This window comes from Struthio camelus, chromosome 5, assembly GCF_040807025.1.
Source record: "Struthio camelus isolate bStrCam1 chromosome 5, bStrCam1.hap1, whole genome shotgun sequence".
NCBI lineage: Eukaryota > Metazoa > Chordata > Aves > Struthioniformes > Struthionidae > Struthio > Struthio camelus.
The window spans coordinates 60,764,799-60,792,527 of NC_090946.1; the positions used below are offsets into that span (position 1 = coordinate 60,764,799).

General features: G+C 35.5%; 1 protein-coding gene across 18 annotated transcripts in view; it reads right to left on the minus strand.

Moving 5' to 3' along the window:
• Positions 1–27,729, minus strand: part of CEP128 (centrosomal protein 128) — a 136,370-nt gene that overhangs the window by 29,864 nt on the left and 78,777 nt on the right. For 15 of the 18 annotated variants that reach the window (XM_068946707.1, XM_068946702.1, XM_068946697.1 and 12 more), the window contains 2 exons: positions 11,813–11,862; positions 5,103–5,126 (listed from right to left, as the gene is read on the minus strand). In XM_068946707.1, the coding sequence (XP_068802808.1) occupies positions 5,103–5,126; positions 11,813–11,862 (74 nt within the window). Of the gene's footprint in view, positions 1–5,102; positions 5,127–11,812; positions 11,863–21,056; positions 23,787–26,644; positions 26,795–27,729 lie in introns of those variants that run through there. The other 3 variants (XM_068946711.1, XM_068946713.1, XM_068946714.1) reach the window with 3 other exon arrangements.

The window sequence follows — 27,729 nt, forward strand, 5'->3', positions numbered from 1 at the left end:
AAGAACTAGAAGGCCTTTGATGTAACGTCAGTTCTGGCAAGACACCACTGAAGCAGACCAAAGAGAAAAAAGTGTTAACCCTTAAAGATTTCCTAAACATTCATAGCTGCAATGTATGATGGCCAGGAAAGTAATGAGCTGTAATTGCAAGATTTGCTTATTGATGGAAAGCAGACAGAGGGAGGAGAGAGAGGGAGAGCTTGCATGCACCGTAAAATGAACAGTGTAAGGTAGTCACATACTCTCTGCAAAAGGTGTTGAGCATTGTTACCCTTTCAATTCCTGTGCTAGAGTGCATGATTAATCAGAAAACTGATGCAACTTTTAGCCTACTGCTACAGGGTAAGAAACTAATAGCTCTTACACTGCTACGTGTATGTGCACATAGAAATCTGTATTACTGGTATTCAAAATCTTACTTTCATGAACATAAGTAAGAGTTACAACAAAACACATAAATGCTCATACCAAAAAGGAAATTTGTATGCAAGAACTGTTTTACAGAATAGTTACAGAATAATTAGAGTTATATTAAATTTATGACATCGTAACAAAAAATAGAATCATGTCCTGAAAATTCAGACTCAAATATTCTGAGTAAGTGGTATCCTCACTTCTGAGTTCTCTGCTGAAAACAGCAACCCATCTCATCTATCAAGGAAAATATAACACACATGTTCACTGGAATAACTTCAGTGGAATAACTGGCATGGTGGTTTAAAGAAAACTTCCCTGTCTTTTAAGTCAGTGCCGCTAAGGCAGAGGAATATAACTTGCAGCTTATTATCATAAGCAACGTGACATGGTTTGCAGAAACCTACTGAAGCCACATATTAGCACAGCCTGCATCAGCTAGAGGCATTTTTACCTCTTTATGAGAATTAGATGTACTGCCCATTGTAGCTGCATCAGAGAACACAATTCCGACTCTTTATTCCCCAAGAAAAACCATGCACCTTTGTCTAGAAATAACATGAGGTCAAAGCCTGTAGATTTGTAAGAACTAAGGTACACCCAACAATGAACTGAAACACTTTATTTGAAGATAAATCATATACATCTTGGCAAAATATCAGGCTACATAACTGATTACTAAAATAACCAGCAAAACGTCTTTTTAATAGCTATGTAATAACTAAATTCCGTATATTAAGGAGTATTAAACAAATAAACAAAAAAATCTGAACAAAACACACAGATAATCTCCAGGTAAGAGAAACTTCAGTTTTGCCTGCAGTACTTACTCAGGCATTTCCTTTGGCACTTCTCAAGCACTCAAGTTGAGAATCAACCAACCAATCAATCAGTCACCAACAAGAATGCACCTTGGTCCTTTATCCCTTTCACATCCAGCATTGGGTCTGCCTAAGCAGCTCCTATTCTTCCTTGCTCCCAAGCTTCTGCTCCTGTCCTGCCTTGTGTCCCCTGCTGGAACAACTAGTTGTATCCAGTGAACCAGACTGTAGAAGTGATTGGATTGAAGAAAAACCACCAAAAAAAAACTCCAAAAGCTTTTTGTAACAAGTATTATTTTTTCTCAGCTAATACATGAGTTTCCCTAAGGCTGGGTCAGGCCCAATGTCCTGAAGGAGGTTGGTAATACTGCACTTTCCTTTGGAACCAAGTGCGTTTGCTCGGGGGAAAGAAGGTTCAAGAAACTGCTGGTATGGCAGAGAGTAGAAGTCATGGGTAAGGATGTAAATTCCAGCTCACACAAACAGCTGAGAAGAGAAGGAGCTGACAGGCCTCAGAGATGATCCAAAGGACCTTCTAAGGTATAAAAGGGAACGTGGGAAGAATAGGTTGCTGCAACTCACAAAATCATCGAGTTATATTAAACTAAACCTGGGAGCAAGGACTTGCCCTGTAAAGATATAGTAGGTAGAAAGAGATTTGCTCAGAGACCTCTCTTTATTCCTGTTCCATCTTACCTACTCACTTTGAGCTTTAACTGCTTACAAAGTTCATTATGCTAGCTTATAGTCTAACAAACTTGGCTCTTTTGAGTTTAAAAGGCTGTGTTTTTTTCAGGCCTCTTACTTTAGGGAGAAGGCTTATTCATCCAGAGCTCTGAAATGGATCTGCCTAGGCTCTTGTTACATTTCTTTCACAAATTCTTTTTGCCTAAGCTGCCGAGTTCATCACATGGCTACACCAACAATTTTACTGGAAACTGCAGGAGGTAGAAATGAGGTAGATATTAAGAGAAGGGAAGGAAAGTGGGCTGCCAGACGTACCTTTCAAAATATGTACGTAAGCCACAGCTTTCAGGTCATTGCTTAGAACAGACGTTCTGTTTAAGTTATAATCTTAAACTAGAGACTTAGAAAACTGCATTTATTGTTAGATGCACGTGGCTTTCTTTTGCTTAAAAGGTACAGGCAGGGTAAAAATGATTTTAAATGTGATTGTAAGAGGCTTCTGGTGATCTTGGACAGTTCTGCAGAAAACTTCATATATTCTTGTGCAGATCAATTTCTTCTCAGTCTCAAGTAGAATGAGAATATTATGGAAGAAAAAGCAGATGATGTTAACCTAACAAACCAATGGTACCATACTTTAGAAACTTAGCCCTGGAGGTCTGAAGTTTTTCTATGCATTTTGCCTAGCTTGTGTGTGCCATGTCTTTCCCCTCTCTTGCCCTCTTATGCATCTTGCATGTTATGTCAACAGCTACCTTTCCTTCAAAATTCTCCTAAGAAAATGTTGTCTACACAGTTTAAGGAATCTCTCCACTAAGAATTTTGTTTCAATTTGAATTTAATTTCTTAAGTGTCTATCCCATTTCCATTCTCTGTACTTGAATCAAATCATAAGCTATGTGACTCAGGTTGTACTTGTTCACTGTAGTGCTCTGAGCACTTGGATAACAGACAGTAAGAAAATTATACCTTTTACGAGTACTTTAACTAATGTACTCATTGCTATAAATGCTGCATAGATGTATAGCTATATACATGTACACACTATAAAAGGAAGGATTCTTATCTATCCCTTAAACAACAAGCCTTCGTCATTCCTTTGCTCAAGGGCTTTTCTATCACATCTCATCACGGCACATTCAGAGAGCATAAATATTATTCTGTGTGGGTTTTTTAAGATCTGTTAAGGGAAAGGGGAGAGACAGTGCTACTCTCCTTAGAGAACTGAAACAGATAAAAAGGTAAAAAGTACTTACAATTTTACAGTATTCACTATCGGCTATCTAACATCTGACTTTCGCATGCACTTAGCAATATATATTTATATCGTGGAGCTCACACTGAATTTAGTTATTACCAAAGCTTAGCATTTCTGAAAATCAGGCCTCAAGAGTCAGAAAGTCAGTAGCCCAGAAAAAGAGGAACACAAAATTATTAATTGCCTGTGAAAATATCAGTTTAAATGATTTGCTTAACATCACAGAGGAACTTTATGGCAAAATTAAAAGTAGTGCCTTGGGAACATTCAATAGCCTTACTGAGGACCATACTTTTCTTACCTGCAATCTCAGGCCTTAATATCTTCCTATGTCAGCAATAATAAAAGCAGTGATTGATTTGAAGCTGGATTTAGCACCACAAAATTGCATTCAGATGTTGCCTCTCAACTTGCATTTATAAAGAAAATGATATTTTATTGATAATAATCCACTTTCTCTTCCCCTTTTATCCAGACAAAAATTAGTAACAAGCCTTCCCACATTTTTTTATAAACAAGAAGAAAGATCGTGAGTGTGTGTGTGTGTGTGTGTGTGTGTGTGTGTGTGTGTGTGTGTGTGTGTGCGCGCGCGCGTGCGCGCATATATATATATACTTTTTTTTTTTTTTTAAATAGAAGGACTTCAGAAAAATAGAAATACTAACATGGATTGAATTTGCATTAAATTGCAGTATTTGCAGGAAATTACTCTCTGGCTGTGCCAAAACTGGGAAGGGACAAGGCAGTTTAACTCATGGTTCACGAGAAATGGATGGCAGTGGATGCATGCCTGACTGACTGTCATGTAAGCAAACCATGATGAAGAGATGCTCCTAAGCAGACTAATATCTTGGCTACATTTGCATTCACATAGCTCTATGTGAAGCGCCAGGACTCTGAAATTGAACACTAGCTCCCTGTTCCTACAGGGAAGGAGTTCCAGCACTGAACTCTGATTTACAAAGGGCCTTTTATGTGTGGATGTAAGCTGTTTTATCATATTCAATATACTTCAAATATGTTTTTTGAAACCTGAAGCAGTTTAAGCTGTCTTCATAGATGCACACACTATTATAGGATAAGGAGGATGAAATAATATTGTACAAGTAAATCTGAAGAATTTAAATTTGCAACCTTGATAACGTCTCAGTACCGGTTTCTTTAGATGCAATCTTGTAGATGTCCAATAAAAAGAAACTAAAGGCCTGATAAATTCTGTTGTACGATATCACAATGCACATGCCTACCTAAGGGAAAAAAAGCATGGTACGGAAATGATAGAGCTAGCCAAGAAGCCCACATGGTACACTACAGCGTCAGCTGGGTGCCATGCAGACTTACTAGCCTGGGACATCTAGATAATCCAGCTGCGTTCTCTCATGGTACATGGATACATTGAGGTTTATGCCCTGGCAACTTAGTATCTTAAAATCCTATGCCTCTATGCTTTTAGTCCTAGTGTTCATGTGGGCAGACAGACGAAATGATTCTGTCTGCACCTTCCAGTGTAAACAAGCAAAAAGCAAACAATCATTACTTGGAAGGATTAAATCTGTGACACGGACTTCAATTATTTGAACTGTGAGCAGCAGAAGAATAGCATCCTTTATATGGCTCCATCCTACCACATTTCTTTTCCAGAGTTTGCATAAGGATTGAGCTGTACAGAAAAGCTACATTACTTTGTATGTTATATAACTGTACGTTATATAATACGTGCTCAAATACCATAGCAAAAACCTACAGAGAAAAGTGCAGTGTAACTATCATATATATCTTTATTCTCTTAACATTAAAATGAAAGTTAAAAACAGAGAACTGAAATTAAAAAAAAATACATAAAAACAATATATATTTGATAATCTGAAAAATTATCAGGAATCTCATTGTGACAGGTTTGCAAATGAATTCAAGAAACTTACCATTTCTAGAGCCATAATACGCTCCTACAAATAAAGCAGAACATGCAGTTAGAAATTAAGGAATATAAAGAGAAAATAAGTTGAACAATGGTGAAAAGGCTTCATTTCGTTTTTTGCTGGTAATATGCATTTTGTACAAATTTCACTGGATAGGGGCTGCAGTACTCGACTGGACCTCTGGAAACCAGTCAAGAAAGAATTTGAAAAACTTATTTACTCCACAGTATTTTTTCAAACAGTGCTATCAGATTTTCAGTATTCTTGATTTTATTTTCATGTACCCCAAAGTCTGGGGATTTTTTTTTTTTTTTGACTACTAACCACTTATTTTAAAAGATGTTTCTTGAACTCTCCTCCTCGACTGTAAATCTATCATGTTTTGGAGTTCATGCCATGCTACCATCTGTTTTAGTTTTCTCTGAGGCAATTCTTTACAAAACTAAAGAGTAAATTCTATAGCATTATTCTATATCCAAAAATAGCTCTGAAGAATGACTGTCATCTTGTTATTAATAAAACTAAGTCCAATATTAGACAAAAAGAAAAAACAAATAAAATATGCTTGTTTCAGTTTTAATCCATCACCAAATACAAAGAACATAGAATTTACATGGCCCAGAAAATCAAATAAATGGAAAATATTGCCTCTCACTGCATATACAGTAGGAATTTACAAAATGTATGCATTTTAACATTCATTCTATTTAACTCTATTAGTAATTTTAAGAAAATTATTGAACTAGTAAAACCTAGATACTGTACTGTGGCAGTATTACCACGTCCTAACTAGGCATGATATTTTAAGGAACTGAAAGATCATATGTTCAAATGTTTAGGTGAGCCCACAATTATAGTACCTGATCATTAAGACATTACAGGAATTCTTACCTTAGTCAATTATTAGCTTTTTTTAAATTACGGGAGAGGATGCTGGAGTTTTTTCCTTTTTAGGTGAATTAGGCTAAGAACGGTGACATTTTTTCCCGGTCTATCCCTAACAGGTAAAAATGACTGTAACAAATTAGGTTTATTTCTGTAATTGTTTCCCAATTTTCTATAGAATTCTAGAGAAGAACTGAAAAAATGCCCACCCAGGTAAACTTCTCTTCTTTTACAAAGCACTACCTTCAGCGTTAGCCCTCAAACTGACCCTTGAACTTTAGTGGACACAAAAAATATTTGTGGTGTGTTATCGACTGCAGTATTGATTAATATAATGAAACAAAGAATTTACACCACATAGTAATAGATATTTGTGAGAACAGCTGAAGCTGAATTACAAAAATGCCATTTGATATGCTGATTTATTTCAATTCTCCAGACAGGTATTAGAACCTTTTTAACAGAAGTGTCATTTCCTGCTTTCTGTTCTCATATACTCTTCTTTACATCAATTCTGTGTGGCTCGCAAGACTTAAAACCTTTATATTACAAAAAAGTAATCTTTATACAATGGTTTTTATAATCCCTAGCTGGACACAACCTCTATGAGATCTCTGAAAGCTATGAGTAGGCCTAAAGTATGTCTAATTAATAGTACCTGACAGACCTGCATTTAGTTTTCCTCCTGTTTGTGGTAGTTTCAGATTGCCATAATGATGCAGGCATAAGTTCTAACTTCTATAATGACCCTAACCCCTTTGACAAAGATGTCAATGACTGTAGGGAGACTTCTATGACTTTTTTCTCCTTCTGTAAAGAAGTTTCAGGAGCTGAGCACCTCATTTTCCAGAATAGGAGAAAATGAACAAAAGCAGCTATACAGGCTCTATATAGGGCAAAAAATCCCAGAAACAAAATGTAAGACACAGAGTGCCGGAATTCATTTGCTAGCATCATTGCATAAGGCTTTCACAGCTAAGACAGCAAGAAATAAAAGAGGCTGCCAGTTTGTGCACATTGCTAAAGTCTAACCGTGTATTGGAGGGGGAAAAACATAGTTAAAATCCAAAGAAAGTTAGATAATTCTGATCTGCCTTCACTGTTTTGGAAAAAATAGCTGCAACAAAATTTTCTTAGTCCAATAGAAGAAACTGGGTGCCAGAAACTTTTCTTGCCATTTGGGAGACTGAGAAAGTAAATTTCTTTTTTCTTCTTCTTCTTTTTTTTTTTTTTTTTAAAGATTAGGTGAAAATGAGTTACAAAGACTTTTGGAGTTGTTATCATCTCAGACAAATTAAATAGTTACTAACTGAATATGTGAACTGATTAATGTATTTGTATAAGGCCAGCGTCACTTGAGTTACTAAATAGCTAATGTTAACTCATACCATCTTTTGAAGAAAACACACAGTTACAGTATTTACCCTAGTGAAATGTTTACAACTCATTCACTAAACAATTGTTGGGGTGGAAGTGAAGTTCAGCAGCAGCAGCAGCATACAACAGTTGCATCTTTGATTACAAATCTAACTATGGGCAGAAAGAGTGAGACAATATACACCAGTATCAAGTAAAAGGGAAAAAAGCAGAATATAGCCTGGAAAAGACTGATTGGTTTTGAAAATGTGCAAAAAACATAACAAGACTGTTTTAGAAAGCATGTAGCATAAAATATCTAGAAGGAAAAATAGGAATGAGCATGCAAACAAGTGTGATGGAAATCTAGCAGGCTATTAAAATACAACTGTTTTAAAAAAAAAATGCTGACATGTTGCCAGTAAACAATGGATCCCATTAAAACTAGCTGATACTGGAATATCACGCACAGTGCAGCTGAAAACAATATAGGTAAAATAAATTTAAAACCTAAATTAAGCATTATTTCATACACCACACTTGTGTAAGTTTCTCTACTAATTTTCTGGTGTAGACTCACATTTCCCCATTAAAAAAAAAACAGTTTTATTCAGAAGCATGACAGAAGAAAAACCTCGAACAGATTGACCAAATGAAATGATAAAACTCCCATTGAATAAACTGATGGTAAATACAATAACATACAGGGAAAATAAAAATACTCCTCTTACCAGTTCTAGTTGCAGACTCTTTCAAAAGAAGCAAGTTTTTAAAAAATTAGACAAAATAACTTTTCTTGACATTTTTTAAACAAAAAAGGTTTTTTTGAAACAAAAAAGGGGACTTATGTCTTATACCTAAGAGCTGGAAATGAAAAAATCGAGATCCACATTTCAGATTTCCCAGAAATTTATTTTATCTGTGTTTTAGTTCCTCATCAGAAAAATTATGAAAGTCTTTAGTTTAAGGCTGTCTATTAAGACATGTTTTTTCAGTGCCCATCACAATGGATGTCATTTAGGGACTGAAAGTGCAGTGCTACATAAATAAAAGTTTACTGAACATCATCAAAATTGTTGCTCAGTAAAGCTAGCCTAATATACACTAAACAGTCTATAATCTTTCTTGTAAGCTCGTCTAGAATACATGAAAAACCTTGAGACAAAAAATATTATATGAAAATCTAAAAATTATTTATTTTGAAATACTTGTTCCTCCACAAAATTGCACTGGCTGTTGCAAACACTTATTTTCAAACATTTATTCAATACTCTACAATAGAAAAGAAATTCATGACTATGAAAAAAGATAATATTTACAGGTCTCAAATTCATGGTGACAGTAAACAGCAATTCATGCAAAAATGTCTTGAATCAAAAAAGGAAAAAAAAAGTCTTAGAATGAGCATGGCATTAGCAGGATGCTTCCAAAGGTAGAATAAACAACGCTTTTATAATATCTTGCTTATTAAAATAAGGTGCATGATCTAGCTGCCAATATTTAGAAATAACTCTAAGAATCTCCAGAGACAATTCTCTGAGGACTAGCATGCAATGCATAAGGAAACTTACCATGGGTAATTTATACATTATCAATAATGATATTACATTTTCAAATTAAGACTCAGTGCTTTGTATTTAAATTTCTATATTTATATTAGTGTGTCACTAATTCCGAAGTAAACTAAAGTGGTTTGCAACTGTGCTCCCAGACACCATGCACACAGCTGACCCTCGCACTGTATACTAAATCTGGAGAAATGAGTAATATTGGAACCGAATCTGTATTCAGGAGTGACAGACAAGGATTTGGGGAAAGGGGGCAGAAGCAAATCTACCACTTCTGAACAGAGTTGTTAGGGCTTTCTCTGAAAGTCTGAGAGAAAAGATGGGCCTTGTACTGTTATTTGAATTAAGAATACTGTCAGATCAACAAGGTAAATGTATTATAGAAACAAGATCCAACATGCAGGCAGCATATGATAATATATGTGTTTAACTTAAAAAATTAACACACCCCAAAAAACAGTTACCACGTATAGCACAATATTTTCAGGAAAGCAATTTTTTTTGTACTGTGAAATGGTCCTGACAAAAAGCAAATTGAAAACCCTATAACCTGAGGCTTTTTCCTTCCCATGAGCTCAGAAAAGCAGTGAGGTTATATTCCTGGGGCAGCATAAGAGAATGTAACAAAATGATCTAGTCTCCTTGCAAGCTAAAATTGTATTATAATGAGTATATGTGTAAAGACAGAGACAAAAAGCATATGTGTATGAGAACACAGATATTACACAGAGGGTATTATATATAAATTCATATAAGTATATACACATATATAAATATAAATTTATATATAACATACAGATTTTCTGGTTAACTATATGAAACAAGTTCAACACGACAAAATAAATACAGTGTTGTCACCCAAAACATATGCCTCCTATTTCCCAAAATGCTCTGTATCACAGAACCACATATATCACATGTATTTTCATCTTGATCGCATAATATGAGAAAATAGTCAGGTTCATGTAGAAAGAGATGTAGCTATAAAGATCCACACTATCTACTTAAAGTATTTCATCTTTGTCAGAACAGTTGCAGCCCAACATTTTCCCTGACTGGAGGAACACATGAAAACTCATAGCCCAATATTTCTATTCTCAGAGTAGCAGCAACATTACAGTTTCCAATTTTTGCACTGTGGAAAGATCTATAAAAGAAAAAGAAAGTGGACAAGGGTGACAAAGGGGACACCAAGCTCTTCTGGAAGAACTTTTCTTGAAGCATCACCATGTAGTGATGTTTCTCACCCGGAGGCACGCATGTCAAGTAGTGGGATTAGGAGTAGTGGGAGATTTCAGAAAGAAAAAATATATTTTCCTGGTGACCTCCACAGAGCTTACCTCGAAGCTCAAGCAGCATACAGAAACTTCTTACATTTCAGAAAGAACTCCATGAGCTCCCAGAAAATGTCCCTTGTTTGTTTTCTTTTTCTACTTTAAATTGGGCATTGGCCAATGTTCCTATCTGTCTGTACATTGCAGGTTGGAATTCCACAAGGCCAAAAGAGCAAGCATTCAACTTTGTACATGCAAGTACATACATGCACCACAAGATACTATTATGATGCAACTTTCTTCAGTATAAAATTACTCCTCATTCAATCTGAAGTAAAATCATTAGAACAATTTGTCAGCTACAGTGCTTCACATGAAAGCAGATATAGAACTGCCTCACATGAAAGGAGATCTTTCTACATTGATGTAACCAGATACGCACCTGTGTAAACTGCTTGCGCAGACAAGCTCTCAGCCTTGTTGAACTTGAGCTGCCAGAAAGCTAGGCCAACATTTTTGTTTGAACAGGAAACAGCTGGATTGGTGTGTTGTGTAATTTTTGGTTCTTGCAACTTGCTGCTTCTTACTGGATCAAACTGTTTCTGTACTAATTCTTTTGATATCTCTAGCCCTCAGAATGTCCTTATGTAATATATGAGAAGAGCAGGCATATCTTTAAACAAACTCCTATGGTCAAAACTCAGGTCAATACACAATTTCATTTTACCTAACAGCTGCATCTTGGTTAATTCCTTCACAAATGTTGTGCTTCTGGTAGAGTTCTTAGAACGCTGCTTTATTGATACACTCTTCACATTTTATCTAACCTTTCCAACACCCATGTTGGGCACTGCTTTTGCAGTTTGTTATTAAAAATTCCTTTTCAGCTCTGTGTTTTCTGAAGAATATATACACTCGTTTCCTACACTTTACTAGCCATTCCAGCTTGGCTTTGCTTTCCTTGCCACTTTCAGTTCAAAGGAATACATGCTTTGTTTGAGTGTTATGCTTAAATATGACTCCAAGCAGAGCCTAAGCAAAATCTTACTTTTAAAGCACAAATTTAATGTAGTTAGTACAAGGGGCTTTACTGCTAGATGACATACTATGAGGTTTTACTATATTGCATCAGTTTCTAGGATATAACAACTGTTCCCTTAAGTGACAGACGTTTAATGTTTCAGACATTTAACACATTGTCTTTGATTAAAATTGAAAGTAAAAGATTTTAATTAAGTAATAGAAGAAAGCAACACATTCCAAAAATCTAACCTATCCAATGAAGTAAAATTCAGATTTGCACTTATTCACACACGTTTTCAGTGAGGCCAGCAGTATGGCATAAAGAAAACAACTTAAAAGAAGCAGCATTCTTTTCATTGATGAACCGGATTCATTGAATCATAGCAAAATACTAACTGCTTTAATCTTCTCTACTACATAAATTAATTGGCAGGCAGAAACTCAGCTGTGAATCTCATTAGGTATCAGGTCAGCGTTTGGCTGCATATGTTTCCAAAGCTGAATTTAAGATACAAGCAAGTTTTAAAAAAATCATAATGCGGTAAGACAATTTAAAAATTTTAGAGGTTACAAGAAGCAAGGTCAGTGAATTTAACAGACGGCATACCTGTAAGGATCCCATTTCCTCCTCTCTTCTTAGGGTCTTCTCTAGTAGCTCTGTAAAAAAAAAAATAGAACTTATAAAATTGAACTTCCTCTGTCACGGATTAACAGGAAAAGCAAGGGGTAATATTGTCTGTGATTTTTTTGTTCCACAAATTTCACAGTGTTTCTTTTGAGCTAATTAAACTAATTGACCAAGTGTATCAGTTACCCGATTGCTCTCAAGTATAGGCTGTTAAAGTGACTAGATTACAGCTACAGGAAGATAGCTTGGTTCAGATAATTATAGGAAAAATTCAAGTTCACAGAAAAACTTCCTTATATTTCAATCAATTTTTTGGTGTATGTTAAGATCCGAACAAAAAAAGATCAAAATGATCCCTTCTGAAAACTGACAAACCAAACAGATCATCAATATTTACCCTAGAACACTTTTCTAATAGGCAAGTAACATCTGGGGAAAACAGGGCAGACAGTGTTGACTACTATCAGAATAAATACTTTCTCTCAATAAAATGAAATGAAACAATTTTGACAACAAAAATAGACACTTCAAGAAACACTAGGGAAGTTTTTTTTTTTAAATAATCTCTACCCCATAAAATCCTAGCATCTTATATTCACTTGTGTAACAGTTAGATACCTAAGCACGCACATGCACATATTTAGCATTTCATGTTAGCTTGTAGTTTCTCTGAGTTCTGTGGAATATGTCACCTGACCTTTTATTTCATTTCATTCATATACTTCTATGAATATAACTACATTTTTAATCAAATGTATCATATTTAGAATTCTGGGAAACCTTAAAGTATAACTTCATGGACAGTAGGAAAAATAAAAACCATGCTGCACGCTTATTTCTGTTCTTAACTATCAGAAGTTCAGTTACAAGCTTTGCAAGAAAAGAACGATGTTCTAACTAAGCCAGAGCCTGGCTCTGAATCAAGACGTGCTCCATTTAGAAAAGTTATGGGTTTATCAAACTGCCTTAACAGCCTCACAGGGTTGAATCCTGACTGCTAATTCCCTCAGCACTCAAGCACAGAACCGCTAACTGAAAGTAACAGTGTATACTTATTTAAGAAATAAAGATTGCTAATAAATGCATGGTGCAGTTACAATAAGAACTACTTAAAATATTCTACCTATATAAATTTTCCTTTTTTCTTTTATGTCTCTCTCCTTTCTCTTCTCCCATTTTGAAAGTTCCTCTTGAGCTCTCTGACCTGTTACCTCCGTCCTCACAGTCCAACACCTATTTCTGACTGTATGCAGATTGGAGAGCTATCTTCAGGCACCTGCCCTTTGAAAAGGGGATTAGACCATACGCAAGAAATTATTAAAATTTCTTTCATAAACAAGGAGATTTACTTGATGTTCTTTCCTCCTAGCATCTACGCAGCTATTTCAACTCCTTTCTTAAAATTAATAAAATAACTGTTTCTTCACATTCTTTTGGCATGTTTATGTTTTTCTGAATTATCCTTTGGTTTGCTTTTCAGCACAGTGATTCAACTGCTATGCAAATTACTGTGTCTAAATGTGTTGCCATCAACATTAGTTAGTGAGAGAAACTGGGTTTAGAAAGTGGCTGCCTTGTATATTTTCCTTGGAAACATTCCATCATTGTAATTAGTAATGGTAAAAATTAGTTCGGAATAACAGCTTTCCAAAAAAAAAAAAAAAAAGGGAGGAGGAAAGAATATTTCCTTGGGAAAGGGAAGGTAAATGGAAGATTCTTCCATGTGTCCCATCTGACCAAAAAGATCCTTATACTCCACTTTGCTTTATTGTAATTATAATGTAACATTTGAGATTTCATAAAACAGGTTATAGATATTATTCTAAATGAAAAGGATGTTATTACAAGGTTCTCTTCAAAGAGCTTTTATAAATATAAAGCAAGTTGAGTTAATTTCTGCTGGCAAAGTTTTGCATCTGAAATCAGGGCTATCTAGAATTCATTCCCTTTGTTGCACAACTGCCTAAATTGACTGTCTTGCAGGATGCTTCATAAAACCATCCCAAAGAGGGCAGGTACGTATTAGAGTGACGCTATAAATGTCCGATTTAACTGGTAGTGCTCAATATATGCTTATTTTACATAATTAATGATATTAATTATAATTATCATTAATAAGATAATTAAGAATGAATTTCAGCATTTAAACTGATGATTCAATATTTCATCTAAAATAAGAAATTAGAGCATATTATCTCCAAAGCTAAAACGAAAAACACAAACTGAAGCAATATATTAAACAAATTTACAAAAAGTTCATTAAGAAATATAGCATATTGTATCATTCTTCTAAACATGGACACTCTCAATGTTAACTGGATCTGAAAAGCTCTGTTGATTTGTTGTACAATTTATAAAACATTTCCCGTACTTAAATACTTATGCAAATACACATTTATACATTCAGTGCCAGAAAATAATATTACAGTGAATTTAAATGAGAGAATGCATTGTGTCTGTAATACAGGCAAAGACTGTGACTGGCCCTAGAGATAGCTCCTTTCCTTCATCCAGTGGACTGTATCTGGATTTCTCTAACCATACCTTTCTTTCCTAAAGGAAGTTGCACTATGTCATGAGCGTCTACATTTGAGACCAGATCCTGCTATGACCTTTTTTCAAGCCCTAATGTAATCACAGGAGCAAAGTATCATTCTCATGAATCACAGAACACACATAACTTTATAGATGGTCTAGAAAGATCAGCATTTACAAAAAGGCATTACAAAGGCACCTTCAGATATTGCTTTTTTCTTCCAAAAAGATGATTAATACATGGAAAAAGATGACTGGGGAACTGACTTTTACAAGTAAAAGTATTCACTAGCATACTTCCTTTTCTTTTTTTAAGCTCAGTAAGCAGCAAGCAATCCTATAATGAACTATAAGCTCAAACTATTGAAAAAGAAGATGTGTTTCAGTTGTTTCTAACATTGCCCCAAGTCAACAGCAAATTCAGGATGTTGTGTGAAAAAATACAGGTTCATGCTTTTATGTAGTTTTACTAAAATAACAAGAGTTACACTCTAAAAAAAATCATCTAAAGTTTATATCTCAGTTAGCTATACACCAGTGAATAGCAGCTGAGCGTCCTTGAAGTTATACCACCACGGTTTAGATTTATCTGATCAAAACTACAGGTTATGATTTAAAACACTCCATAAGAATGATTATCTCGTTGTTTGTGCCTGACACTAAAACAACACAGTAAGTTGCAAAATATTCCAAATACTGATCTAGAGATTAATATTTTATACTCTATGACTCTTAGATAAGTAAGGAAAAAAGGTATGCAGTTGTCCAGAGAGACCTTTTCATCTCCTAGTTGTAATTTTCACTGATGGTGAAAAGCATCAGAACACAGATTTAGAAGCAGATGTTTAGGGATTAGAATGGGTAAAATACACACAATAGTCCTATCTTATTTTTACTGGCTGATCCATTAATATAACAATAACTAACTCTAGAATGTTAAAAGCAGTTCAACTCATTTGTTTCTCTGCTGGGACTAACAAAGCCTGGAACCAGGACAGTGATTCTGTACAACCTGGAGTAGCTTCAGGAGGATTTAAATTAAAAAACTGAGAATTATTTCTGAAAGGATAACAGCCTTCATTCATCATTATGCAGTAGCTGGACTTTCATTCCAGATTTTCGGGAGTGTAACTGCATGACTTTCCGTTTTAAGACACTTTTAAAATGCTGATAGACCACATTTTGCTGCATATTCTCTACCAAGATTGACGTGTTGGAGAAAAGTCAACAAACTGGGTAAATATCAGATTTATATGTTTACCACTAAGAATTATAATTTGATATCTGCTCCTTAACACCTTGTCCTATTAAAGGGGAATGCACAAATATAGAACTGTACAAAAAATCAGTTCTTATTGAGGTCACAGATATCTAGCCAATCTAGGATCCTAAGGATCCTAAAGGATCCTAAAAAGTGATTCAGATAATTCTGAAGTCGACACCTGCACCTTGTTCAGCTCTCCACACACAGGCAACTTTAAAGTTTTGTTAAGCTATCCCAGATATCCACATGCTGCTGGCAGATCTGACACAGGATTCGCACCTTTCTGAAGCAGCTGCAGATCACATAGGAAACCACATGGCACCTAATATAGGGCGAGGTGCCTGTCAAAGGACCACTGTGGATCAAACCTCTCCGGCTGGCAGAGTAGCTGTCTAGACTCCATTGACTATTACAGGAGTTTAGCCAGCTAGCCTAAATGTACGCATCTGCATTTAGATGCTAGTTTCAAAGTAATCCTACCGTTAATTTCACTGAGTTAAATTTCTCTCTAACATAAAACTAATGGGAAGTAGTACACTGGGAAATTGTTTGGTTTTCCGTGTTAATTCTTACACCTGTAAAACAAAATACTTAATTAGCTAAGTTACAACTAGTAATGAAACTATGTTTATATAGTGCTCTGAACATTAATATTTTGTAAAGAAAATGATAAGTATTATTAATGAAAGTTAATATAACTGTGTACTTAAAAGAAATAGACTCCAGCATTAGTTGGGGTCAGTCAGTGAGAGGAGCCGCTATGCAGACTTTTTAAATGGTGCTCAAAGAAAGGGCAATCTTAATACTTCTAATACTGTGGCATTAAAACAAGAAATCCTGACTCTTCTCAGACATGAACTGCAGTTTGGAGAAAAGTGTTGACTTTTTTTTTTTTTAAATATCAAACTAAAAACAATTGTTCTCCTGATTCTGTCCAACCAAAATGCAAATCAGCACTTTCAGTTACACATTAGTAAAACTGTCCCTTAATTTCCCCAAGTCTGCAATCTTAGAAACCTACATTTTATGTTATACAAGCATATGGCACAAACTCCTTCTTGAGTTAATTACACTTAATTACACACCCTGATCATCTTATTGTTAAATTTCCCTTGATCAAAGATTGCTGCAGATTTATTTCAACTCTTACCATTCTGACTTCAAAGTATACATCCCATGTTAGCATTATTCTGCTGAATGTCCTCACAGCAGCTTGCCAAAGGTCCAGAAACAGCAAACGCTAAGCAATGGATAAGAGGTCTGACCTTTGCGCTGTCATGCCAGATACCAAAACCCACTTTGACTCTAAAACAACGGAGATGAAACAGTATGGGACTTGCTTCAAACAACTCAAACTGAAACAGTACTTGCCACGCATGTAAGCCATTAAGGAAATTACAGGAGGGAAAAAAATCTTTTTCTCTAGACTTCTTTAAGATAATTAGATAACCCACAGAATCTTAATTTTTTGCTAGAGTAGAATATGGCCTACAAATTATGAGCGTCCCAAAACGTGCTTATATAATCCCAAGCAAGATTTTTGAAAAAAATCCATGAAGTCAAAGATAATACTGTATGACTTAAATATAAGATAGAGTACTTCTGAAGTATAGAGTACTACTGTGCTGCTAGTTTCATCTCCATAGTACACACTAGTTCAGAACACAGGTCGCAGAAAGAACAATAAAAAATATGAAACTAAAAGGAAAGCGATGTTTCATTTCATTCTGCTTACACTCCTGTTACATGATCTGTATCACCCATCATATACCTTCTCCATATTTAGGCTATGAGGTCTTCAAATCAGAAATTATTTTAGCATATAACACTATATACACTAGCAATAAATGAAAGAAATCATTCCTTAAACTGTATATGAATTTATAACAGTTTTCCCAACTCTACACTGGTCAGAAAAGAGAAAGATTTTTGCTACATAAATCCCACATTATAAATGAATATTTTTCTTTTAAGCATTCTGAATTTTTAAAAACATGGAACTGAGCAAAAAAATACAGTGAAAAATTTTGTAGCTTGTGAATGAAGACACAGCAGGGAGAAATCTCAAAAGCTAATATTTTCTTTGGAATTATATTCAGATGGTTAATGGTTTTCATGGCCAATCTCAGAGGTCATTGCATTTTTTTTAATTTGTAGCTTTTGCTAAACCTAAAAAGTCTCCAGGGAGTTTTAATTCTGATTACAGCTTCCTATTTCATTAAAAAGTTACAGTATTAACACCACCTTGTACAATCTTTAAAGATTCCATTTCAGTTACCACCACTGCAATTGCTGCATTGCTTATCACCACTAGGAATGAAACAGCTGTTTATTTGCATTTAAGTCAATAGTTTTTCCTTCAGCCTATAGAGAAGACCTCCAAACTCAAAGGCAAGGAGTACCAGTGAAAAAAGGGAGGTTCCTATTGCCAAATTCTTTGCATTTATAAGCTCTACCCATGTATTAGCTGCTGTAGTTTTTAGTAAGTGGCACACTCAATATTAGTGAAGAATATGCTTTATACACTTTTTTTTTTTTAAATGAATTTATTCTTTTGACATCTTCTTGGTATACCTTTTTATTTTTGCTACTGAAACTTCAAAGCAGGTTCTCAAAATGAATCTACAGTAATATGCATGTCTGTTTGCACTAACTTGAAGCAGCACAACCAATCATAACAGAAAAAAGAAAAAAGGATCTGAAGCTGAGAAGAGAGAGGACAGTTTGCTGTTCAGATTCCCCAAGAAAGAGAGTTATTGCTACACAGGAAACAGAACATACTGTGTTTTCCTTCTTATCCCTGAGGCTTAGGCAGGTTTAATATTTTTTAGTACAACTTTTAAATGTTCACATCACCAGTGTTGGCCTGCTTTGCATTTCCTTATTTGCAAACAAACTAACTAATCTATTTTGGCAGAAGAAAGGAATAACACATAACAGTGAAACATAATTATTTGGGGGAGAGGAGAAACAATAGAAAAGTGCAGTTTAAGCTTCTCAGATACTTTACTATTCATATCCTACTCATGCCCATGACTTTCATGGGAATTTTAGAAACAAAACGTACCATACCAGGTCAGACCATAGGTCACCTAGCCCACATCCTGCTTCAGACAGTAAGCAGTAGCGGATAGGAAGAGAATAGGATAAAAACCAGAATGTCACTTACTATACTCCCAGCTTCCAGCAATGAGCAGCTTAGAGACTTCCTAACAGAGAGACTGCATCTGGACTGTCCATAATATATCCGTCCTCCATGAATTTCTGTAACTCTCCCTTGAACCCACTTGTTTTGGTTGCCAGAACATTTTGCAACAATAAGCTTCTAAAATTGAAGTATGTACTGTGTGAAAAAATACTTCCTTTTGTTTTAAGTTCAATGTATGAACTGTCAAAGACTTATTAACATGTATAAACCTTGTTTCTAATTTCTTTTCTCATTTCTAATTTCTTTTCCTCAATCCTTCCTCCTGATGTTTCACACCATTATTTCTCTTTGTTTCCCTGAGACTTTTCTTTCCACTTTGGTTCATATTTGATGCAGCCACTCAAACGTGAACAATCTCCAATCTTTCTTTCAGTAAACCTCTTCCAACCTTTCATTTGCTCCAAGAAGCTGTCGTAAGTTCTCTTCATCAGTTCTAACCTCTGTGTACTTGCCATTATTGCAACTATTGCACTGATTGCCTTCTGCTGAATTAAGAAGTATACAGTCATGCTTCAATAATTAATAACATATTTCAGTGCATTTCAAAATAGATACTGAGGATATTTTTCAGCATACACATTTTCAGGATACAAAACATTACACTGGGTTGCTATGATCCATTCTACAGTCCAAATATGCTTGTCTTTTTGAATAGTTTACGTCTGAAATATGTAATTAAAGGAATCTATACTACAAAATTACCAAAGAAGAAGTTATTGATTCCAATGTATTACTTCTGCATTTTAAAAAGAGGCCTTTGTCAAAAGGATGAAGAAACGAGTATTTTCCAATACTGACATGCAACTTTTAAACTCCATTCCAGGCTCTGCCACTGTTGTTCATATCCTCTCAGGAATATTTCTGTACTTTATTTTAAAAAAGCTAAAGAAAATATTTTCCTAACTTCACAGAGCTGATCTGAAGATTTAAGTGCATTGAAATCCTTGCAAAAGATATTATTATGACTGCAAAAGGCAATAACAGCCAAAAATTCCAATATGTCCTAGAAATGGCCCAACTCATCAGCTGAGGGAAATGTTAAAAGTATGTTTACTGTTTTTATTTTGAACTGCATTTATTCTCAATAGAGACCTATTACAGAAGGAGTAAGTGGGAGGGTTGTGAATGTTCATACAGCTAATGTATTTTGAAGCTATATAGATGTAGGTAAGTAATTCATTGTTTTCCTTTGAATGACTCTGTGTACTAACAGACATGCTGTAGAGGACTGAAAATAGCACCTGAGGGACCTTTGAGTTTTAGCTAAAAAAAAGATTGAAGAACAGCTTCTCAAAGCAGGTATCACGTCTGAGATGCTTCAGTATGTTCCTAAGATTTTAGGAGGCTACTCTGCACCTGTGTACTATAGAAACTAACAGAGAAACCAGTGTCGGTGTAATAGCCCTGGTCTAGTCCAGTGGGCTTTTAGAAGAGAAAAAGGTGTTTCTTATTGGTAATCTCACAGCATTTTTCCCCATAATCCAGTACCTAGTGTGAAATTTTTTTAGAATAGATTATCCCTCCCTTGCCAATGACAGTGACACAGATACTGGGATCCTTCCAAAGGGTCCTGCCCTGTTAATACAGAAACTAATGCCCAATGTGTGGAAGGTAGCTTCTGTGGAAGCAGTATAAGAGTTAGGGAAGAAAACAGAGATCGTTATTTTTGGGGAAAACATGAAAGACTGAAATTACCTTGAATAAGAATATAAGATAAAAGGAGTCCTGGACCAGAAGAACATGTAAGAGACATCAACTATGAGAGTCTGAATCTCACATATTCTTCTCACAAAGGTAATTGTTACTGTCAAAACTGTTTTCATAAATGAGTGTTGCAGTGAGTAACTGGTCATACATTTAGAGATCTTGCTTATAAAAGAGAGGAATACACAGAGGTCCCACTGGGCAATAGGAACTTTCATGGAGAATAAAACCTTAGACAGATCCTTTAAAAATATAACCAAGATAAGCATTTGAGAATACGCTATCTTTCTCCTAAGACTATAGCAAGAAGCAGCTACTAGTCAACGAGAATTCTGGATATCCACTCTGAAGCCTAAATTCAGGCCTCAAAACTGCATTCACAGACTTCTCTGCTCTGAGAAAGCAGTCATCTTTTATGAGTCAGTTGTCAAGGGACAGATCTACATCCTGCATCTCAAATGTCTAACAACAGAGGAAACACTCTGACATAGGAAAATCAGAAGGCTGACCTTGAAATGATAAAAGCTTTTTTTATTCTGAATCAAAGACAGTTCCAACATTAAAACACAAACCAGACACAGAATAACCATCCTCTAGATTAAGAGCTCTAGAACAATTGCACTCTCAGAACGAGCAGGTGATTGCTGACAGTCAGCATGCAGAATTTGATTTTTTTCAATACAGGCATTCAGTTTTCTTAAACTGAAAATGTTTTCAAAGCCTCTGTTACTATAAAACTTTCTGTTTGTATGCCAAAGAGCATACTTTATGCCATATGAAGAAAAAAAGCAAAGGACTTCAAGTCAAAGCAAGGTCTAATGAGAAGGATGCCTGAGAAGGGAAACAGGGTGGGAAGAATAAGGGAGAGGAGAAAGGCCCAGATGGATTATAATAATATATAACTGTGTGCGCTTGTTCTGTCTCTCTACTGGGAAAGAACAAGCATGCACGCTATATACTCGAAGAGGTGCTCTCCTCGGAGCACTGGCACATATCCGTAGACCTTACTGTGGCTTTTGTGCTATTAGTGATGTATAGCAATTAATCTTCACATGTGCTAAACAGATCATTATATTCATAGGGGGGGACTGTCTGCATAACAGTGTAAATCTTTATAGAGAATTGTCACCTAGAGCTATGAATGTTTTCTCAAATCAACTGCCAGTATTGTAAATTCAGAGGTGGTGTCCTAGCTATTGTTTGCTGTCTGAAGTAGTGTCCAAATAACCAAGCTGAATTCTAGCCAGAATGGAATCAAAGGTCTCCTCTAGAATCTACTGGGATGATACATCAAAATCAACACAGCTGAGACAGCAGCATTTAGCTATTAATTCACAAGAGTGCTAAGTAATTGGTGAGCCAGAACTGCAGAGCTATAGCTAAACACCTTTGCAAAACATTCAATTTTCTCAAATTTTCCCTACAGAGATATAAAAACAAATGAAGTCAGACCTCTAGTATTTCAGTTTGGGGCTACCTCATTAATCAACCAATTATCTTGATCCCAGACAGCCACTTTTCCTTATATAACAGAATCACAGAACGGCCAAGGCTGGAAGGGACCTCTAGAGATCCCATCTAGTCCAACCCCCCTGCTCAAGCAGGATCATCTAGAGTACATTTCACAGCATCATGTCCAGGTGGGTTTGGAATATTTCCGGCGAAGGGACTCCACAGCCTCTCTGGGCAACCTCTTCCAGTGCTCTGTCACCCTCAGAGTAAAGAGGATTTTCCTCAGATTCAGATGGAACTTCCTGTGTTCAGTTTGTAACCAGTCTCTTGTCCTGGTCACTGGGCACCGCTGGAAATAGTCTCGCCTCATCCTCTTGACACCCTCCATTCAGATATTTGCATACATTGATAAGATCCCCTCTCAGTCTTCTCTTCTCCAGACTGAACAGGCCCAGCTCTCGCAGCCTTTTCTCATAAGAGACATACTCCCGTCCCCTACTTCTCTTTGTAGCCCTCCGCTGGACTCTCTCCAGTAGTGTCATGTCTCTCTTGTACTGGGGAGCCCAGAACTGGACACAATAATCCAGATGTGGCCTCAGCAGGGCTGAGTAGAGGGGGAAGATCACCTCCCTCGACCTGCTGGCAACACTAACCTTAACTACCCTTGGCAGGAAGCACTAGATGTCCTGTATGAGATAGTGGTCTTGTACTATGGACTGTCATCTGTTTCATCTGCCAGAGGATGAAGTGACCAAATATTTTCTAATTTGAGGCCTGTATTAAATCATGAGTCTACCGACACAGGAAACCACTATGGCCTAATGCCGTCTTTATAGTCCTCTTTAATGATTTTTTAAATTATTTTAGAATATATTTTCAATAAAACAATTATTTCAGCAAAAGAAAGAAATTACTTGTCTGAAAACAAGAACTACAGTTGTAAAATATGCTACAATAAAACAAAACCTGAACAAAATTATGGAAAATTGATCCAATAAAGCAAAAATATATTTGAAAGGCATAGCATCTGCCATGAAAATTACAATAGGTCACATCAGATACCAAGAACATAGTTGTCAAAATTAAATTAGTTTCAAAGCTTTTCAATCTAGTATCTTGGTTTGCTGTTTTGAAAACTGTTTGGAGTTTCAAGATGCTGTCGTTTCCTGATTACAAACATCTACTTATGAAGACTAAATCAATAAATTTGCAGGGACCAGAAAGTCACCATGAAGCTTAAAAACAAGTTATATCAACAGTGCTTGAATCTACCCTCAAATCAATGGTTTAAAATATACAAACATCCTCCCTCCTTCTCCCCCCAAAAGTAAAAATTGCAAGCCACTGCCATCTTGAAACCCTTCACGTGCTGTGTAAAAGTAGATCAAAGTCAATAGATTTCTTTGTAATCTTAATAAAGATGTCAGTAACTAAGCAAATCAGATGATTCAAGTGCCAATATCACATTTTCCCATTTAACATGCCTATGTTCTCCTCTCATGTGAGCTAAAAATCTTATTGCCCTGTAATTGCACTTCAACACTTTTAATCAACCTAATATCCAAACCTCAAATAATAATGAGAAAATTCTTATCGTTGTACTTTCTGAGCAATGTCTTTTACTCATTGGTGAAAGGGTAGCAATTCTTTAAGGGTAATATGAACTTTCTTTGCGGCAAACAACATCCTTAGCATTATTATATGTAGTAATTAAACTACTATTTGAATTTCAGCATCTGAATATCAGTATAGAGTTTCAAACTTCATCTTGCTGATTAGCAGGTACACATCTACAAGAGATCATACACAAGACACACATTTGTTATTTGAGAAGAATTACTTATTTGCAGTATGTTGCAATGCTTTTCTTTTAGCTATCATTTTCTGAAATATCTATCAAAATATTAAGTTTCCAATTCTTCTTTCATACCATACTTAGATTAAGACAGGTTGACTACAATCACAGAAGTGTCTTTTCACTTGCAACTGTGCAGAGGAGGAAAAAATAAGATTAAAAACATTAAAAAGAAAGATAATGAAAGGAGCCAAACAAAATCAGTCCTTGAATGTCAAAATAATTTTAAATTCATTTGATATCAAGAGACTCAAAGACGCAAGTCACAATGAAAATGTCAAATGAAGTAAATGGGAAGCAATCTGCTTCACTGGCTTCTTGTGACCATCTATTCATTTGCAGTTAGTGGTTGAAATACGTGAAATATATGGCTGGAGCAACTGAACAAAAGCTTGCAGTAAAAGAAAACCCTTTGATACATCTACCAGGTTAAATGTATTGGAGAGAAGAATAGTAGTACCTTGTCCTGCAGCAGTTGCTAGTCATTTGGGGCTCTGTGGTTTATTGGCGGTCGTGAGGTTGTGGGGATTTTTGTTTTGTTTTTTTTTTTTAAGATGACATCAACCACTTTGATTTAGGTATGCATACACCTCCCTCATGTAAAACTGATCTTACATATGATTTTTGTCCTTGCAAAAGGTTGAAAAGGACATTTTTGTTGTTTCAAAATTGTGTTAGCTGCAGATGCTGTAAATGAAGATAGTAAATAGTTTTTAGGAGTTTTCATCTCTAAAAACCAGTTATTGTCTGACAAATAACTACTTTTTCTTCTACTGATTTGCATCAGTGCAAAACCGGCCACACAGGAGAAGCATCCAGATAAGGAAACAAATATCAGCACTTCAAAGTAAGTGCATACCTCTGTATTTGGTCTGTATTATCTTAAACAGGACCACTTGCAATGACTGTAAACAGCCCTTGGGGTAGGTGTACTCTTTTAGATATAAACTTAATCACAGTTTGTATGGAAATCTAATATCTGTGACAGGGTAAATATGATCTTCCACACACCATTTAATGGCCCAGGCTCGGGAACAAGAATAAACATATATTAGGTTTTTGCCTTTTTATTTTGCAACCTGTTGTTGACTTGTGAATCATCCAATTGTAAGCAGGCACAGATACCATTTTACTGGTGAACTACTGCCACTAGACATTTTGTGAAGATAATCAATGTTGCTAAAGCCTTAATGCTAGTGTTTCAATAACAGCTTGATTCTATTGTGAGATGGAACTACTATACAGTTGCTGATTACCCATGCAGCAGTAACATTTCCAACTAGTGCTGTAACATAGGTAAAAATGTCCATAATATAAATAAATCTTGAGAGACTACTTATTTAAAAAAAAAAAAAAAAATCTAACTCACAATGCTAGCAAAGAAACACTTCAAATTTTACAAGAGGCTGAAAGGAGAAGCCAGTACATGTTTACCCTGAAGGTATATACGATACAGTGAACTGCTTTACTTGAAATTAGCTTAAAAATAAGCTAGTTTGGCTACTAATATATGTGTAACTACTACTACTTAGTGTCCCACATAAGCCAAGCGTAACCCTAGGTGAAATGCCACTAGTACTAACTGCTCCAGTTCCACAAGGTGTGGTCAGATTACATCACAGACTGCACCTGCTGAAAGATATGGAAGTCTTTCTCCCTGCTCCTGTTGCGTGTTACTCTTGCTTGCTTTGTCTTGGCTCTAATGCTTACTGAACCTCCACAAGAGACAATTTAACACTTTTAATGTATTACCATGAGAACAGTCCGTCCTAGCACAAAAAAAAAAAAAAAGCAGATAGTCCTATGTAAGTAAGTATAGTCCTATAGTCCTATAGTAAGTATATAGTAAGTAAAATAGGGTTACAGAGAGGTCCAGTGAGGAGTAGATGTGGAACAAGGGAGGTAGCATGGATGGGTATGAGAGAAAGAAAAGTAAGACTTTTGTCTGCAGTGGGACACTAAATGCCTTGCCTGAATGTGAAACTGTAGCTTGGATCCACTAATTTAATATTATTTTGGTTTCGTCTACATGAACTGTAACCACACCTCTGGATTTAGTGCAGACCTACCCAAACTAACTGACCAAATGCTTTTTCTATAATAATTCTGATTAGAAATCATATTAAATAACCTGGAATAAAAAAAAAAAAAGATCACCATTACATAAAACAAAAAATATAACAAGTAATAGTCTCTAAGTCAGGTCTTTGGAATAGTTGACATTTTAAATGGAAAGTACAGTTGAAAGTTTTCTTTTGTTTGTATACAGTATATAATTTTTATAATTCTCTCCTGAAGAGGAGCAACATTTCCTTTCTGATGATGATTAAAATCTCCCAGGAGCATCCAGAAAGAAATTGAAACTTAATTTGTTTTCATTCACCAAGTATAAGCTTGAAAAGATAATTTGTCATTTCTTGTTTTAGAAAATTATGTTGATATGTTTATGGGCATGGCTGCTACATAAAAATTATGGTATGGCATATATAAATGACACAACAGGAAATTGAAGTCACATTCTTCAGTAAGTTCTGTGTCTTAATATCTTAGGTTTTTCCTTTTGTGGATGTTTTATTATCCTAACCATATTTATGCACATCAGCAAATTTCCTTTTGGCTACATCTGAAAGAAAGCTGCATATCTTAAATCCCTAAAATATACCAGAACTGATCTTGGAGCTAACAACTAAGGATGTGTCCGAGACCATGGGTATCAAGTTTTGTGAAGCAACTAATACAGCTGATTTAAATTGCAGTAACCAGGCAAACCGAAGAAGGCTATCATACCGCAGCACAGCTTTTCCAGCTGTAGGCACTTGTTACTTGAGAAGAGTAACTTCTTCAGAGCTTAGAAATGTACTCCTTAATTGGGCTGTTTGAAGATCAGAGGAAAACATGCCATTTGCCACGTTCTCAGCAAAGGACAGCAGGTAACGCAGGAAGCTGAAAGGTAATGGACCTGGCATTAATTTTCCCTACCAATCTCGGGGAAAAAAAAGAAATGTGTTCTAGCAGCTTGCACATTTTAATAAACTGCCAGGAGATTAAAGTACACAGAAAAAGTTTTAGCTCTGTAGGATTCAGTCACAGAAGACTTACCACAGGTAAGCTTTTAATTCTAATAGTTGGCCCTAAGCTATGGCCCTAGCTTCTAAAAAAGCATTTATGTCAACCAGACATATAAATACACGCACTTAGGGAAATCAACACTTCAGGGAACCTAACATTCTGATTAAAAATTGGAGGTTACTGTGTTACATCAGAAAAATAAAAACTTTTCAAAATTTCCAGAAGTTCAGCTATCTTCATAATTAGACAGCTATTAGAAATGACAGTATAATGAAAATAGCAGTTATATAACATCCTATATCCCAAATGCGATTAGTAGCACATGCTTTAGAAAAAGATGCAAGAAGCTATAAGCTGGCAATTAGGGAGAAACCCATAACAGTAACATTTATTCCTAATTTTCTCAGCTGCTGTTTGACTTTGAGTTTCTTCTTTGATGGGATAGTCCTATTCTACTGTCACGTGCTAACTGACGATATGCAGATGAGATTTACCAACTATGCTAGTCAAGATTTTAACTTTCAGTGACTGATGACATTTCATTTATACCTAAATTGTTATTTTTAAAAATCTATTATCTAAATGCAATAACCTATTATTTCCTCCCTGTAATCACATGCAAAAAAAAATCAACAGCATAACAATTCTAGGAAAATTCTCAGACAAAAGCATTTCATGTATAAAGACTTGAGGAAAAAAAAAAAATCCTATCCTGTGAAAGAAAAAAAAAATTAAGAGCAGCATGATCTCAAAGTTAGGCATTGCTTTTCATGAATAAGGGATATAAACATGAACTGAACTTTTTCCCC